This window comes from Poromitra crassiceps, assembly GCF_964638095.1.
Source record: "Poromitra crassiceps genome assembly, chromosome: 1".
NCBI classification, from domain to species: domain Eukaryota; kingdom Metazoa; phylum Chordata; class Actinopteri; order Beryciformes; family Melamphaidae; genus Poromitra; species Poromitra crassiceps.
In genome coordinates, this window is record NC_139623.1 from 38339938 (window position 1) to 38358721 (window position 18784).

Here is an 18784-nt window from a genome sequence, read left to right on the forward strand (position 1 = left end):
AATATCGGCACTGGTAGGATCCCTCTTGTCCAATCAAATTGCTCGGCCGGAACTACCTGTTGTATAACAGGGCATATAGGTGCAATATGCATGCTTTAGTAAATATCCATTATACTAGAATACGCACAATTAATATCAAAAAGATTAAATGTGTACATTATACCGTAAAACACATTTTAGCAATAGGTTTATTTCAATTACACTGTAAATGATCACTATATGAAAATACATTGAGACAACCTGCACAACAAATTCAACATGACATGAAACATGTTTATGTTTCTACGTTGGTTAATAATACAAGTTGGATTTATTTAAAAGGCTTCATTCAGGCTTACATTTCTCACCATTTAGCAGTTCTTTACTTCATAGTTTTGCGAAAATAATAGAAGAAATGCAACTTTTCCCACCTCCCATCTACTTTAAATACATGAACATTAGCAGGCCTCCACAGTAAAAGTGTGGCATAAGAATAGTCCAAACAGAGTGTTAATGCTACTTAGCAACATTTAGAGTGCAGGCACATGTAATTCTTTGGGCTATTTGAAAGCAAGGAATGTTGTTTCGAGAAAATCCCACTTTGGCTACAAGCAGAAAAGCCTATACAGGGGGGAGAGGGAGGGTAGGTGGGTGGGATGGGTGGGGGCGAATGTGGCCACTCTTTAGCCTTTGATCATTTCCCTCATTACTTGCAGTATTGATCAAATCAAAACAATGAGTAGCAGGTCTCTCACTCCACTCATCTCGAATAAACCGCTTTCCCAATCGACTGAGCGAAGGTGGGTCATGCAGCAGTCTTAAAAGAGTTTCTCACTCTGGGCTGTGAAGCAGCTGTGCTCTGAGGCTGGACAGGAGCTTTAACACACTCTCAGGTCTGGACTCTCAAGTTTTTATGCTGTGGCCCCGTCCCACTGAGGGACCGGCTTGGCTCACTCAGCCCACGAGACCTTACAGTACTGCTCTGTCTCAGGCGCTGAGGTCTTTCAGGGGCATACCAACTCTCATATCCTGAAGAATTTCAGAGGCATTTTCCCCCTCCTCAAGAGCAGGGGAGAGATTTGTCTAAAGCATGGGAGACTATGATGAAGACACTGCGTTCCTTGGCCAGAGTGGCCCTTACTTCTGGAGCACATTCTTCCTTCTAAACGTTATTTATATCTCCACTGGATTCAACGGACTTTACATCATCTTTGTTGGGGCAACACCGAAACACCACTGTCTAATTCCAGATGTCAACCTGACTGAGGAGTGGAGAAAGGCCATCATTCCCTTTCAGGTGGTGGACGGAGAAGAAGAGCTGAGCAAGTGCAGCAGGTATGGGCTGGATGAGGTCAGAAACCTGTCTGCTCGCGGAGTCGTTCCTGGCAGAGACGTCAACCTCACTGACTTGGGGCAGGAGGGCTGTTTGGATGGATGGAGCTACAGCAGAGACATCTACCAATGTACCATCGTCTCTGAGGTCAGTGTGTGTGCGTGAATGAATGAATGAATGAATGAAAGTTTTATTTACGTGTCAGGACAAATTGCATGACCTTTTTTAAATAGTATCTCTCGTAAATCATGATACAATGGGCAATACAAAATCAAATGAAATTCATTCTCCACTTCCTTCAACTCACAATATTCACAAATCCTATCCTCCTCCACCCTCCCTCTGTATCTACCTGTTTCAATATGTAAGGCAGGATGCCACATCTTAACTGAGCACATAAGGACCTCTTGTTTTTAGGTAAATTAAACATAACATATTTTTCATATTTAAATTCATTTTTAAATAAACAATAAGTTCTTAATTTTGGCTTCTGCCAAATTTCTTCAGTCCAAGACTGTAACCAGTTAGCACGGCTCTGAGATTTAAACAGCTCTACATTTATACACATTCTTTGAAAGTAATATTCTCCAAAACAACACTCCTGAAACAGGTCTGTGTGTGTGTGTGTGTGTGTGTGTGTGTGTGTGTGTGTGTGTGTGTGTGTGTGTGTGTGTGTGTGTGTGTGTGTGTGTGTGTGTGTGTGTGTGTGTGTGTGTGTGTGTGTGTGTGTGTGTGTGTGTGTGTGTGGGTGGGTGTGTGTTTGGGTGGGTGGGTAGTGTGTGGGTGTGGGTGTGGGTTTAACTTAAGTCCAAATTGGGGGGAAACACACCCGACTAGGTGATTGGGGATGGCTTGTGCAATTGGGGCAAAAGCTGTGTCCCCCCAGTTAGCTGATTTTGGGTCACTGGTTAAGGTTAGGGTTAGAAGGGTTAGTTTTAGGCAAGTAGTCATTATTAGTGTTAGGGTAAGTCTCCAGGGAATGCATGTAATTATAGTAATGGCCTATGTCCACCCCCTGCGTTACGGCTCCGTGCAGTTGCCTGAACAGACCCACACCCATGTAATCTGTCAGACACATGCGGGATCCGACAAAAATAGAACCGCATGTATTGCTTATCTATTATGGGCGAGAGTCTGTTCCGGCAGTTTTACCAGATCCGCAGAGAGCCGTAACGCATCTGGTGTACATTGGGTTTAAGACTGTGCTCTGCATAGCCTTGTTAGTCAGAAGGAAATATCAGTTCTGATTGTTTTCTTTAGAATTACTCTTTTTTTCTGCTGCAATATACAATAATTTCAAATTCATGTTTTCCAACAGTGGGACCTTGTTTGTGATGAAGAGTGGAAAGTTCCCTTTGCATCCTCAACTCTCTTTGTGGGATACCTGTTTGGGTCGCTGATCTCAGGCCAGCTCTCTGACAGGTATTTCATCCTTGAGTGAAAATCACCAAAATGCACTTTAACATGTTTCGTATGAACCTTATGCAGTGCAGCATAGAAGACATGTGCCTGTCTGCACAGGATCAATGCATTGCATAATTTGAGTTTTTACCATTCATCATGGAAAAAGTTTGCAAGAACTGTTGCCAAAAATAGAAAAGTAATGATTAACGGGCAACCAAGTGAATTGATTCAGTAAAATGACTACTCAGCAGTAGGCTGAGAGACTTGGACCAGATTAGTTTTTGTTTGCTAATAGCAATAGCCCCATCTACTGTTGAATGATAAACTTGAACTAGCAGAGAGAAATATTCTTTACTTTACACTGGTCCAATTGCTCAAAGATGCCCACCTGCCAGTTTGAAATCATCAGCCATCCTACTGTGATAGATGTTCAAATATCAACATGCTTGTCAGTTTGATGATGCTAGTCTGCAGATTTGTTATAGTTATGTATCTTTCATACTTTTATTTATTCTTGGATAGTTGTAATTATTTATGTATTTATGTATTTATTTTGGTTAGTTAATCTATCTACTAATTCCAGGACTGTGTACAGCACTGTGTGTGTGTGTGTGTGTGTGTGTGTGTGTGTGTGTGTGTGTGTGTGTGTGTGTGTGCGTGCGTGCGTGCGTGCGTGCGTGCGTGCGTGCGTGCGTGCGTGCGTGCGTGCGTGTGTGTGTGCGCGTGCGCGCGCGTGTGTTTGTGTGTCCTTTGCAGATCCTCAGAACTGGTCGTCCGATACTTCACACTTAATATACTTTAAATATACATGCAAACTGCGCTCTGTACAGCAGCGGGCCAAACAGGCGCTCTGTGCAGTAGTGGGGCAAATAATCATCAATAATCAAGGGGTAAAGTTAATATGATTTATTTTGTCTGTGAGTCAATGGTGAAATTATATTTCTTTTCCATTCAGGTTTGGGAGGAAGAAGGTTCTGTTCATCTCTCTTGCAACCCAGTCTGTTGCTGTCCTCATTCAATCCTTCTCTCGTTCATGGACGATGTTCTGCATCCTCTTCCTCTTTGTTGGAGCCTCCCAGATATCTCTGTATATATCTGCTTTTGTACTGGGTAGGAATTGTAAAATTCTACGTGTTCTGTCTTAGATCCTTTAGGCATAATTAATTACCTGTCACCTGGATGAGTATTTTCCTGTCAAGATAACTCTGACCGCTTTCATGTTCTGCTAATGTATTTCTTTTATCACACACACACACACACACACACACACACACACACACACACACACACACACACACACACACACACACACACACACACACACACCTACACACCTACACACACACACACACACACACACACACACACACACACACACACACACACCCACACACACACGACACACACACACACACACACACACACACCACTAAACATTGATTATGTTATCTGAAACAGGAACAGAGGTGTTGAGTAAATCTATGCGTGTGCTCTTCACGACTCTTGGGGCCTTCCTCTTCTATTGCATTGGGTACATGACGCTGCCCTGGATTGCATATGGCGTGAGACAATGGAGGACTCTTCTAGCCATCCTTTCCTCCATTTCTGTGGTCTACATTCCTCTGTGGTGGTAGGTTCCTCATAACTCTTGCACTTACAGTAATTGTCTGAGAGGCACTCATATACAGGGTCGCTACCAGAGATGTGGACTTGAGCTTGGTGACTTGGACTCAAATCAACTTGAATCACTGTTTTGATGATTTGCGACTTGACTTTGTGAGAGCAAAATTATCATTACAACTTGTCAAAAAACAATTGACTTCAGACTCAACTTGGACTTGGAAGTTAAAGACTCGTGAATCGACTTTACTTGACTTGAGAGATGATGAGTCGGATGACTTGTTTGTGTTTGTCAGTTAATATAAAATATAAAATATTACAATCCGGTATGCAAGTGCACACTGGGAATGTTATTGTGGCATTGGGGAGGGTGGTGGTGGTGGGAAGGGGGGGGGGGGGGAGTAGGGGTTGGGGGTCCGGGCAAAGTGACTTGACTTGGGACTTGACTTGCCTTAACTAACTGTCAATACCTGTAATTCCATGTGCACTACAAAAGCTCATTACTCTGCTGCTACTATCATGCACCTTATCATTGTAGTTGATTACTCTGTCAATATCTGTAAACCATGTCGACACAAAGCTCATTACTGCTGCTACCTTTGATGCACCCTGTAGCCTACATATTTTGTAAACAGCAAACCTAGGCTACCTCACCTAGCTGGCAATACTTTTTATATCTGTAATACTGTTTATATCTGTTAATACTGTCTATATCGGTCAATATCTGAATCTTTTTATATTTTATAATTCTTCTTTTTAGATTCTTTACATCTTATTTGTTTGCCTTGTATATTTGTTATTATCAATGTTACATGAGCACCAATCACACCAAGACAATTTCCTAGTATGTGAAAACATACCTTGGCAAATAAAATAATTCTGATTTTGATTCTGATTCTAAGGACTCAACTTGACTTGACATAAAATGTACTTGACTTGACTGCCCAAAACAAAATGACTTGGGACTTACCTGAAACTTGGACCAAAATGACTTGGGACTTACTTGAGACTTGGACCAAAGTGACTTGGTCCCATGTCATTGTCTGGTCACTATGCTGTAAAGGGAGATATACTGTAGCTGATGGGTGTCCTCCACACAACTATGGAATGAGACATTGTGTTTGTGGACAATATGACCAAGGGGCAACATGTTGAAGTAAAATATTAAGGGGCCTAAAATAGAGCCCTGTGAGACCCTGCTGATTCGAGGATGATGTACATAGCCTGATACCTATTGAGTCAGAGAATATTCTATTGGACAGAGAAGAAATTGTCTAATGTATTCTGAATCAACCTAGATTTGGTCAAGTAAAATTGTATCTGCGAGTGTAGATTCAACGCAGTTCCAGAAGAGGACAGGTTGTGTTTATGTTGTGACCTTGGGGAGATAGAAAATGAAATTCATTTTGTGTTTTACTGCCCTCTGTATGATGACCTGAGACATTCAATGTATGAAAAAGTGTTTGTTGTTCACCCTGAAGCTTTTTGGTTACAGGATGTGACTAGACTTGAATTCTTTAATTTCTTTAATAAGAGAGTTTTTGATATAGCTCAATTTATTAGTAATGCCTGGGAAAGAAGAAAAAATATGCTGTTTGTATAGGTTTGTAACGAATATGTTCTATTTTTCTATATGACACCGTGTGTCCTTTTGTTGGCTATCTTGCATTCTGAAATATGGAAGCTGAAGTTCAGTTTGTATCTGTTTTTGTCGTGTCGTGTCGTGTGTGACACGTAAATAAAGAAATCAATCAATCAATCAATCAATCAATCATGTAAAAGGTTCAACAACCTGGGAGGGGATACAATTTGCAAGCACTCTTAAAAAATTGCATAGACTGTGAATAGAGTGCTGGCTCCTCTTCCACTAAGATGGTGCTATAGGATTTTATCTGGATGTGAAGTAAATGAGAAAATATTCTTACTAAACTATAGAATCATGCACTATGTCTTACATTCTATATATCTTTATGTATGCAAGTTATGAAGTCAGAGATAGGAGATGTGATAATATTTGTATGTTGACCGTGCAGGTTCATCCCAGAGTCTCCTCGCTGGCTGGTCTCCCAGGGAAGAGTGGATGAGGCAGAGGCCATAGTGAGAGAGGCTGCTAAAAAGAACAAAGTTGAGGCTCCAGCAGTCATCTTTAAAGAGTCTGAGGTGAGGTTCACATGCATTCATACACTCAACTTAAAAATGCCATACTTAGTTTAGAGTAGTACAATTGCAACCTTTAAACTATAATGGTCCTACTCAACATTTTGGTCAAAAACGAGTTATGGTATATGATATGGTATATGGTATAGATACAGGTATGGTAGCTCTAAAACACATCTTCACATATGAGTTGAGTCCAAATTTTGAAAAGATTAAAGCGGTAAATAGCATCATTTTTGCTTTACATAATGCAAAATATTGCGGATTATTACTTTAAGATGGCACTCTTTGCTCTGTGAAAGGTAATATATAAATACAGTAAACAAACTAACAAGGGCTGACTGGAAATGTGTTTGTGTTGTTATTGTTACTTGAGAAGATTTTACAACACTAAGTTTCTTATTTGCATTGGTTTCAGTTGGAGGGTTTGCCACTGACCAAGAAATATACCATGCTTGACATTCTGAAATCCAGAAACATAAGATGCATCACACTGATGAGTCTGCTTTTATGGTGAGTGTCTTTAATGGTTATCATTTAGAAATATCTGCATCTTCAAACATTGATGATTATTAAACAACCTGTCTTTATTTTATTCATTTTACTTTATTTTTTTCTTTTTCTTTTTCTTTTTCAGGATGGCAATAAACATCGGGTATTTTGGATTATCCCTGAACACCTCCAACCTAAGCGGTAGTCCCTACATGAACTGCTTCTTGTCAGCGGCCTGCGAGGTCCCGGCCTATATTTTGTCTACTTTGCTCCTGCAGAAATGTCCAAGAAGAGCGCTCCTGTCATCATTCCTCATCATTGGAGGAGGATTTCTTCTGCTCATCCAATTCATCCCCGACAGTAAGACCTCTTGTGTTTTGTAAAACCAACACATTCTCACTCCAAACTCGTCACTGCCGTCCGTTTGGTCAGGACCCCTTGGCGTCAATTTATAATGCATGGGATACCCCTTTTTCTGCATTTTTCGTTGAGTTCAATGGCTGCTGTCTCTATTGGACTGAAATAAATGAAATCGTCAGCACTCAACACTTTTTTAATGATGCGCAGCAGCACACGATTGAGCCCTTGGCTTTCCTCAGCGCCGTCTGCTGCTGTGCTGCTGTCTGCTCCACAAAATGATATACTGTATATTGTATATATACAGTATACAGTATATATCAAGGATTTTCTTCCATAATGTAATGTTATATAATGTTTATTTTTTCTTTTGAAATTCAAAATAATATGGGAAATTCCAGCATGGAATAAGGGAAAACGGTGAAAGTACAGTATAGCCTAATTAACTTGTAAGAAAATGATTCAAGAGGGCAATTAAACCAGTGGTTCCACCTCAGAAATGACCACCATATTAAAGTATGAGAGGGTGAGAGCCACTGCATTAAACGATACTTAATAGCGTTCCTTTCATTTTAGCAATCCCTTCATCAGAGAAGATAGATGCTGTCATTTTGGAATGTAGCACGTGAAACATGCTCCCTCTCTCCCCCGCAGCCCTTCACTATGTCTCCCTGGTGATGGAAATGACAGGGAAGTTTGGCTTCACCATGGCCTTCAGCGTGGTCTACATCTACACGGCTGAGATCTACCCGACTGTGCTCAGGAACGTGGGCATCGGAGTGTGCTCCTCTGCAGCTCGCATCGGCAGCATCACAGCTCCATACGTCATCTATTTAGGTACGTATAGAGAAAGCATAGCATCACAGCTCCATACTTCATCTATTTAGGTATGTATAGAGAAAGCATCGGCAGCATCACAGCTCCATACGTCATCTATTTAGGTACGTATATAGAGAAAGCATCGGCAGCATCACAGCTCCATATGTCATCTATTTAGGTACGTATAGAGAAAGCATCAGCAGCATCACAGCTCCATACGTCATCTATTTAGGTACGTATAGAGAAAGCATCGGCAGCATCACAGCTCCATACGTCATCGATTTAGGTACGTATATAGAGAAAGCATCTGCAGCATCACAGCTCCGTACGTCATCTATTTAGGTACGTATAGAGAAAGCATCGGCAGCATCACAGCTCCATACGTCATCTATTTAGGTACGTATATAGAGAAAGCATCTGCAGCATCACAGCTCCATACGTCATCTATTTAGGTACGTATAGAGAAAGCATCGGCAGCATCACAGCTCCATACATCATCTATTTAGATACATATAGAGAAAGCATCTGCAGCATCACAGCTCCACACGTCATCTATTTAGGTACGTATAGAGAAAGCATAGCATCACAGCTCCATACGTCATCTATTTAGGTACGTATAGAGAAAGCATCGGCAGCATCACAGCTCCATACGTCATCTATTTAGGTACGTATAGAGAAAGCATCGGCAGCATCACAGCTCCATACATCATCTATTTAGGTACGTATAGAGAAAGCATCGGCAGCATCACAGCTCCATACATCATCTATTTAGGTACGTATATAGAGAAAGCATCGGCAGCATCACAGCTCCATACGTCATCTATTTAGGTACGTATATAGAGAAAGCATCGGCAGCATCATAGCTCCATATGTCATCTATTTAGGTACGTATAGAGAAAGCATCTGCAGCATCACAGCTCCATACGTCATCTATTTAGGTACGTATAGAGAAAGCATCGGCAGCATCACAGCTCCATACATCATCTATTTATGTACGTATAGAGAAAGCATCGGCAGCATCACAGCTCCATACATCATCTATTTAGGTACGTATAGAGAAAGCATAGCATCACAGCTCCATACGTCATCTATTTAGGTACGTATATAGAGAACGCATCTGCAGCATCACAGCTCCATACATCATCTATTTATGTACGTATAGAGAAAGCATCTGCAGCATCACAGCTCCATACGTCATCTATTTAGGTACGTATATAGAGAAAGCATCTGCAGCATCATAGCTCCATACGTCATCTATTTAGGTACGTATATAGAGAAAGCATCGGCAGCATCACAGCTCCATACATCATCTATTTAGGTACGTATAGAGAAAGCATAGCATCACAGCTCCATACGTCATCTATTTAGGTACGTATAGAGAAAGCATCTGCAGCATCACAGCTCCATACATCATCTATTTATGTACGTATAGAGAAAGCATCTGCAGCATCATAGCTCCATACGTCATCTATTTAGGTACGTATATAGAGAAAGCATCGGCAGCATCACAGCTCCATACATCATCTATTTAGGTACGTATAGAGAAAGCATAGCATCACAGCTCCATACGTCATCTATTTAGGTACGTATAGAGAAAGCATCTGCAGCATCACAGCTCCATACATCATCTATTTAGGTACGTATAGAGAAAGCATAGCATCACAGCTCCATACGTCATCTATTTAGGTACGTATATAGAGAAAGCATCGGCAGCATCACAGCTCCATACATCATCTATTTAGGTACGTATAGAGAAAGCATAGCATCACAGCTCCATACGTCATCTATTTAGGTACGTATAGAGAAAGCATCTGCAGCATCACAGCTCCATACATCATCTATTTAGGTACGTATAGAGAAAGCATAGCATCACAGCTCCATACGTCATCTATTTAGGTACGTATAGAGAAATCATCGGCAGCATCACAGCTCCATACGTCATCTATTTAGGTACGTATAGAGAAAGCATCTGCAGCATCATAGCTCCATACGTCATCTATTTAGGTACGTATAGAGAAAGCATAGCATCACAGCTCCATACGTCATCTATTTAGGTACGTATATAGAGAAAGCATCTGCAGCATCACAGCTCCATACGTCATCTATTTAGGTACGTATAGAGAAAGCATCTGCAGCATCACAGCTCCATACGTCATCTATTTAGGTACGTATAGAGAAAGCATCGGCAGCATCACAGCTCCATACGTCATCTATTTAGGTACGTATATAGAGAAAGCATCGGCAGCATCACAGCTCCATACGTCATCTATTTAGGTACGTATAGAGAAAGCATCTGCAGCATCATAGCTCCATCATCTATTTAGGTATGTATAGAGAAAGGATGAGCGCAAACTCAAGTCTTCTGTCCAATATGTATCCCAGTCAACCTGGACTCACCCGAGGATGTAAGTAACACGCATTTCCACTTTCAAAACGTGTGTGCTGTGCAATGTGCATGCCAAAGTGGAGCCCTGTCAACTTGGTTGGGTTTAGGCAACAAAACAACTTGGTTAAGGTTAGGCTTATGATTTGGGTCGTGGTTAAAATAGTTAAAATGGGGTTAAAAAAGGGGCAGGTCGGGGCTGGGTTATTATGAATCCAACTCGTTTTCCATACAAGACTGCCTCTGCCTCTGATTGAGTGGCATTGTGATTGTGATACACTTTTGGTCCTCATATAATTAGTTTTCTCCAAAAGAGTTTAGCTGGAATTACTCTGTCACAAATACAATAAATGTTTGATCTAAAATCAATTATTCAAACAGTTGGATGTCATTTTCTAAATAATAGAGAGCTTTGAGCAATTTTGTCGTCGTATTTATTTCTTACGTCTTCTTGCATTTTCTATTTGCAGGTAATTATAATAAGTTTCTGCCTTATATCCTCATGGGAAGTCTCACTATTGGCTCATCTGTGGTTAACCTCTTCCTCCCCGAGACACTCAACAGAGATCTTCCAGAAACAGTGGAGCAGATGCAGGAATATCGAGGGTATGTACATTTAAAACTATGTTTCTCCTAAGAGTTCTTCCCAACACATGAATTGACTCTTTTGCACCTTATCATCCATAACAACCTTAAATTACATTGGACCCAGTTAGATTAAAGAACTTAGACAGCTGCATAAGTATCAATGTTCTCCAGCACATCTCTGTCATCGGTATCTGTTGCTCATTTGCCGCATGCTCTATTCCTTCTACACCAGGTTGTGCAGGCAATCTAAAAAGAAGGCATACAACCTGGAAGACGCGTGTGGAAGACGCAGCCCATCTGTACTGCGTGAGGTCAAACTCTAGTGCAAACTCTTGCTGTGTTGAAGCCTAAACGGCTCTGTTGACTTCACACAGCATCCACACAGCATGAGGCGTCATGAAAGGAAGGCAATGTGCTGCTTGTCTAAGCTATGTGTGAAAGGTTCAGATGTGTAGAATGTCATTTATTGACATTATGTCAGTTATTGGCCCTGTACAGAATCTGATCATCTGTCCTTTTCATGTGAATGTAATGTGGAAGGAAGCTTGGGAAGAAAGAAAAGGGGAAAGTTAACATCCTCTCAGTTGAAAGTAACAAGCAAAACCATGACACAGTATGCAACAAAACCATCTTAAATATTTCTTACAAATATCACAGTGTGCAGAGTTGCCATGTAAATCATTGGCATGTTCATGATTGATTTTTATTCAGCTTTGCTGTATTTGCTTATTTTGTCCTTTTTTTGCATCGCTGCTATCAATTGTTTGTGAAAATTGTAAACAAGTTGTACCATATCACCTTATGCCCTTGTTGCAGTTTTTATAATTTTTGTAAAGGATTTACATTGTTGGGAAATTAATTTTAGGAAATGGAGAAATTGTGGTCAAGAATAATATGAATGAATATTTTTAGCATATTTAATTTGATAGTGATGAGTTCAGTCATGGATGATTTGATTCACGATACACTTTCATTGTTGACTCATGCTGAAGTCACATGGTGCTGCATGGCGGTGTGGGTGCATTGATGGTTGAACAGACTTTCCTGCAGACAAAGATGGAAGATGTGCTTCTGTTTTCTTTTTCTTTTCTCTTTTCTTTTGGGGAGGAAAAGTGAAAAGTGTGACTATCGATTAGAAATGTGTGAATAACAAACAAAAACAGTGTTCCTTCAGTGACCTGCTATCATCCATGTTGGATAAAATTGTTCCCGTTTTGTTTTCTATTAAAGTTGCTCCTTATATTTGAATTCAGTTGTGTATCTTGAAAGAGGAACATATATGTTGCACCTTTTCCTCCCAATTCAACCCTAGAAACCTCACCCAACTCCCACCTGATGCTCACCTCCTCCTGCTGAGCACAGTGGACAGTTTGGAGTCTCCCCTTTACACCAGCTGAAGGTTCTCTGGGCTAGGCAAGACGTCTTCCACTGCAGCTCTCACCTCCTCCTGAATCTACCTTCGCTTCTCTTTATATATCTAGGCAAAACCAGTGGTGATTCAGCAGAGTTTTAAGCAAGTATGTAAAGGAAGGTTGAGACACAAATAGCTTGAGACTGCTGTCATTTGTGTATCTTAGATTCTCATGTGGAAAGTGTCTAAATTTAATAAAAAGCATTTAGGGGCAGGGTGGAAAACTATGAAAGGGAATCAGTGACAGACTTGTAGAACAAGGTGCTGTGAAAGACTGCAATGAGCTATTTTGATTCCCATTACATTTAGGTCTACATGGGAAAGTTAGAGGGCGGTACTGAAACGTGATCTCTGCGTGGAAAGTACAGTCATTTCACTTTCATTTCAACCCAATCAGAAAATTCAAATAGGCAAAGGAGAAACTTGTTTTTTAATCCCAACTGGTAAGAAATGTCAGAATTATTTGCTATTTTGCAAATCAATTTACATTTCTAAGTAAACTGACAATACCTTGGCACACAACTCATTTCCATTTACTGCAGCGATGACTCTTTACGGGTTAACTGAAGGAAAAAGAGAAAGTGAAAACTGATGTGGCACACTGGAGCCTAACGTTTGCTTTTAATAACCTACCTTGTTCTATTCAACACGGATTTTCTAAGTGGATGGATTTTTCTAAATATGTTTTTAAGATAATATCCTACCCTGGATATGGATTAATATGGAGGATGTACAAAATTTAAGGTGAGTTGTTTATTTGAATGTAAATAGCCTGTTGTAGGCCTAGCTACTGTAGCACTAGATGTGGGTGTTTTCAAATGTAAAGAAATAACAATAATAATACTTTGAAAGGCAACAATGCAATCTGTAAGTGTGATTTATGTTAAGTCTTCTAGACTGCAGCACATTTCTTGCAATTTTCTCGCTTTTGAGGCAACATGACAAAGTGAAAGTAATTGCTGACAGAGATGACTAGATGCATTGTCTGTCTGTTACTTTTACGAAGAAACAGTATAATAGCTTTTAGGTCTATCTTTTAATTGCTGATTCACTAGGCTAGGCGTAGGCTATCTGATCTGTAATTGTATTTTCATCGTCAGACTCGGATTATGATTATGAGTGACTAGCCATAATATATTATAATAACACTTTTTACAGACTGTGAGTGTGCACGTGAATGATTTGCCTTTTTATTTAAGATCATGTAGCATTTGAAGGCAAAGCAATCCAAGTGACAGAGAAGGCCATTGCAAGCTGCGTCACTGATTTGATGTAACTCAGCAGAGCAGGCCTGCATTACCAAACCCTCAAGTTTATGCCTGAAATGTCCTTAACTATCCATTAAAATAACTAAGTATGGTTATATCATGGGTTTATACAGTTTTTATTCATGGGTTGATTCAGAGATACACTTAATTAAAGGCTTTTTCATGCCTTTGTACATGGTTTAGGCTACAGGGTTATTAGTAACTGGACATTCATTTTTCAAGAGTCAAGATTAAATGGGTGTTTAAGGAGGCTTCAATAGGATCTCCTCCAGTAATTGTTGTATGAATTCAATAGTGAATTCATCAAAATGGTTATGTTAAGGGATTACTGGTTTGTAGAGTGTTATAATGAATAATAGGCTACTCATCTGATAATATCCTTAATTATAAAACGGCTCTCTCAAATCAAGCAATCTGATTGGTTCACAGCCATTGTATAAATCCAATAACCCACTCCAATAACCCATGGCCATGGGTTATTGGTTGCCATGGCAACTCTCTTACTAAAAGCCTTTGGTTACCTCAAAAAAAACAAATGGCGGAGACAGCTGTCAGATCCTTGTGAATCGATCTTCGCTTATAACTTTACTAATACTTCGCAGAAAATTATGTTTTGTACAAGAATAGATGCGGGCTAATGTCTTCTTTGCAAAAAAAAGGCTGTTAACCCCGCATTTAACACCGTAACGTTAGTTGGTGTCGGGCTTTGCAGAAAGCACTCAGCTTCTCAGCAAGCGCTGAGAATGCAGCGCTGCGCTCGAGCTGCCTGTCGGGGGTTTCCAGAAAGCTCTCAGCTTCTCAGCAAGCGCCAGGATTGGCCAATGTCAACTTCAGTCTCCAGAACGATCCAATCAAATCACCCGTACGTCTATCTTCTTGCTAGAGGTCCCGCCTTACAGTAGTGTTTCAACTGACTCTATCAGAATACCATGCCAGTCGGACTTATAGTATTATTATTATATTTATATTATCATACTTGGAAACCGTTTTATAAAAGCAATACAGCACTCGAGCAGCGTGTGTTGTGGCATATATCCCGCTGATCAGTTGTTATCCCACGAGGCCTGCGGCCTCGTGGGATAACAACTGATCAGCGGGATATATTTGCCACAACACACTAGCTCTCATGTTATATTGCTTAATTATAAAACGGCTCTCTCAAATCAAGCAATCTATAAATCGCCTTACAGTAGTGTTTCAACTGACTCTATCAGAATACCATGCCAGTCGGACTTATAGTATTATTATTATTATATTATTATACTTGGAAACCGTTTTATAAAAGCAATATAGCACTCGAGCTGCGTGGTGTTGTGGCATATATCCCGCTGATAAGCTGTTATCCCACGAGGCCGCAGGCCGAGTGGGATATATTCGCCACAACACACTTGCTCTCATGCTATATTGCTTAAATAATCCATCATATTTTAAATAATTTCCATTTCTTAAAAGGGGGGTGCCAAAAATTCCTCTATGCAGGAAAACCCTGTAATGTGGTTACTACATTCCTATGCAGTTGGTAGTACATATCACAAATGTCATTTCATAAATGAACGCTAGATGTCGCCGTTGGTCAAGATTGAGATTAATGCTGCATCGTGAATAAGATGTCGCCAAAGGCACTAGATGTCGCCAAAGGCATACGGTGTAACAGGCTCTTTGATGTGGTCTTCTGCTCTATGTCCTGTGAAAAAGGAAGCAACACTGTTTCAGCGTTGATTTAAAAAAGTGTTATTGTGGTTTGTGCAAGCCTTTTCAAACCCAAATTATTAGGCTGCTCACTTGCCAACTGTATATTGCTTGTTGTTTCTCAGATCAGATAAACTTTATTGTCCCCGAGGGGAAATTTGTCTTGGGCAACAAGTGCATTACAGCATGTCCATCGGCAGTAACATATACCAACAAAAGAAAACAACAACTCTACTCTACTCCATTGTCTGCTGCATTTCCCAGAGTGGGATTTTATTTCTATGTTGCTTGTCTTAACTTAATTTCCCAGGGTTCCTAGAACCAGGAAGTAAACCTTGCCTCATCTGATTAGGTTGTAATCAGGAGGTTACACTGTATAGTCTGTCCACTCAAACAAATGGCATGCATTCTGACAAAAACCTTGCATGGAGCAAAAATGTTAATGGTTTTAACCATGGCTTGTTGAAAGTTATATAAATAAAGTTTGTCTTTACTGAGAGCATGAGTTGCGCCTCTCCAGTGCTTTTTATATTATTGGCTGCATAGCTGTTCACAGCTGGTTGAAACGCTGTCCTTCCCTCTCTAACTTCCTCTCTACTTACTTTCTTCTTATATGACTTTGTATTAGAGTGCATGAGTGTGTGGAGGGAGAAAGAGTCTGTGACCACAGACATGCTCTCAATTCACACACCTAACTTTTAATAGCTTCTTTGAGATTGCACAACAGGCATTGCCCGGCAGAACGTGAAATGCAGATACCGCATAATAACGATTTGGCAATAGGCCTACAACATAAACAGGAAGTTAGGCTTCTAAATTGGGTCAGAGTGCGATACTTGACCTACTTTGACCCAGCCTGCCGGCGAGGCTTTTACATAACACCAGAATTACAGTAAACTGGTCCAGCACCACGCGTGCACTCATCACAGTACCACATCTTAGCTCAAATACCATAGATACTGTGCCAAAAGATGACTCAAAGACAATGATGTGTCACTTAGCATGTGGTATGCTTTTGTCTTGTTTCTATGGGAGTTGTTTTGCTGAATCATATCAATCATCCGATCAGGTGACACATACACACAGAATGCTGCGGCCAAGCAAAAAGAAAAGAAGATGGTTTGAGATGATGTGATTTCTGGTTCTTGCACCCAAATGAGGTTTAAATTCTGGTTGTGGTGGAATGGTGCGCAATGGTAGAATATAGCCTAAATGTTGTTTTGGTGTGACAACTCTAGTCAGCATCTTATGACGGGGCACGGTGGCTCAGTGGTAGAGCTGTCGCCTCACAGTCAGAAGGTCCTGAGTTCGATTCTCGCCTGGGACACTGTGGGCGCTGTGGCTGTGTTCCCCCCCATATCTTCAGTGCCTACTGCCCAGGTGGGGTATCTTGTCGTAAGGGCCTTTCTCTCTGTGTGGAGTTTGCATGTTCTCCCCGTGCTCCCCCAGGGGGTTCCTCCGTATATAACCCCCCCACTAAAAACATGCAGAAGATCAGATCGTCATCGTCATCCGACCAGTGACGACAACATCCGAAGTTGGTCCCCGGGCGCTGTACGAGAAAGCGACCACTGCTCCTGGCCTGCCCCCCGGAGGAAAGGACATGCCTGGATGGGTTAAATGCAGAGGACACTTTTCACCGGCCACCGTCAGCATGAGTGTGTTGTGGCCGCATGCATGTGTTGTGGTGTTCGTGTGACAATAAAAGACGGGGCTTGTCCCGTTACGAGAGTTCTTACGAGATGGCTCCAAAAAAATCTGAGCCCCATATGGAGATAATGGAGCAGCCAATGATTTCACACCCGAGTAGTCTGATTCACTGGAAGCAGGCCGCGGGGATAACCTCTGCCATCGGTGCCGACCATTTCAGTTGGAGTGGAAGGGAAATCCCTTTCTGCTCCCTGCATGTCGCTCTCAAATGACAACAACAACGCTAGCTAGCAAGCTAGCAACCTACACACTGAAAATGGCAAGTTTTGATGAAGATTTGGATTGTGCAATAAAGCAGGCCTTCTTGGTACTGTAGGTCTTTCTGTGATGGTTGTAAAGATAATCGCCTTTTTTCCCGCTACACCAGAGTGAGAGTAAGAAGGAGCCAGACTCTCCCCTGCACTGGTACAGCGCGAAACAAAGATACTGGCAAGCGAGTAACAACTCTAACATCCGAGTAACATCACACAGTGTTCTCCTTCTGATTTCTAGTTTTAAGAGTGGTGCATAATATCCATCACTGTATTGTCTTGGGACGAAGAAATAACTGCTAAAATGGGTAGCATTACCCTTTAAGGCAGTGGTTCCAGCTACCCCTTAGCTGTTTTGCCCTGCCAAATTTGTCAATACCCCTTGCGTCTCAATGATTCTCCTAAATTTGTTCTATTAAACTTTTAGTATCTAACACAACTGATTATTAAATTAAAATCATTTGAATTACTCCCCTGTAATACAAAGACATTTAGATTTGAACCCTAACCCTAAAAAATGATATCAGCACATAATATAACCTTTATCTGTATGACACTTTTCTAAAGCAAAGATCACCAGAGACGTGACGGGACCTCCCTCCCATCACCAGATGAAAGCAGTGTGATACTTCCCAGTGGCAGACAAAACCCTCAGGTAAAAGAGGACAATGCCATTAAAAAATAAAGTGCAATTTAGAGTTTTGTGATCTGCCAGTGATAACTATACTTTTTCTGTTAAAAAAAAATAAAAAATGTTTTTGTCAGAAAAATAGCCATACAGTCAGGTTGATTTTTGTTTTCAATATGGGTAATGGAATTTCTAAACCTACACCGAATAGTAAGATAGACTAGACATCATCTGTAATTGGAGAGCCGATGGCGCACAGTTGCACGATGGCGCACAGTTACACAGGCGCACGATTGCTCAACTGTGACGTCAATTGGAGAGCTCGCACATGGCTTGCTATGGCTCACAGTTGCTTAACTGTGATTTCACTCGAGCAGTCGTGATGTCATCATCAGTGATGTCACTCGAGCAATCAGTGATTACAGGGACATTTTCTTTCCAAAGGATGTGAACTGAATGATTCTCAAAAGAGAGTAGAGCGCGCACATCCAGTTAAAATTGCAGGTGCAGGACAAGGGGTCAAACAATGTAGAAAAAGAGTAGAGTCCGCACACTGCTGAACAAGATGTCTCCCAGACGGATAGATTTATTTCTTGACGTTTCGGTCTCACACGACCTTGGACTCTACTCTTTTTCTAAACTGAAATTATTCTACCAAAGCAAAACAGAGTGATGGGATAACACAAAAGATAGAA

The 18784-nt window shown here is 41.0% G+C and overlaps 1 protein-coding gene across 1 annotated transcript; it reads left to right on the top strand.

Annotated features, from left to right (window-relative positions):
- Nucleotides 1–1069: 1069 nt before the first annotated feature.
- slc22a5 (solute carrier family 22 member 5) lies at nt 1070–12369 on the top strand (the record flags this gene model as incomplete). The annotated part of the gene is made up of 10 exons (XM_083647194.1): nt 1070–1459; nt 2631–2734; nt 3672–3826; nt 4175–4346; nt 6370–6496; nt 6912–7006; nt 7131–7345; nt 7997–8179; nt 11015–11150; nt 11365–12369. 10 exons carry the CDS (start codon nt 1070–1072, stop codon nt 11453–11455), a joined length of 1668 nt encoding a protein of 555 aa, XP_083503320.1. The 3' UTR covers nt 11456–12369.
- Between the last annotated feature and the right edge of the window lie 6415 nt (nt 12370–18784).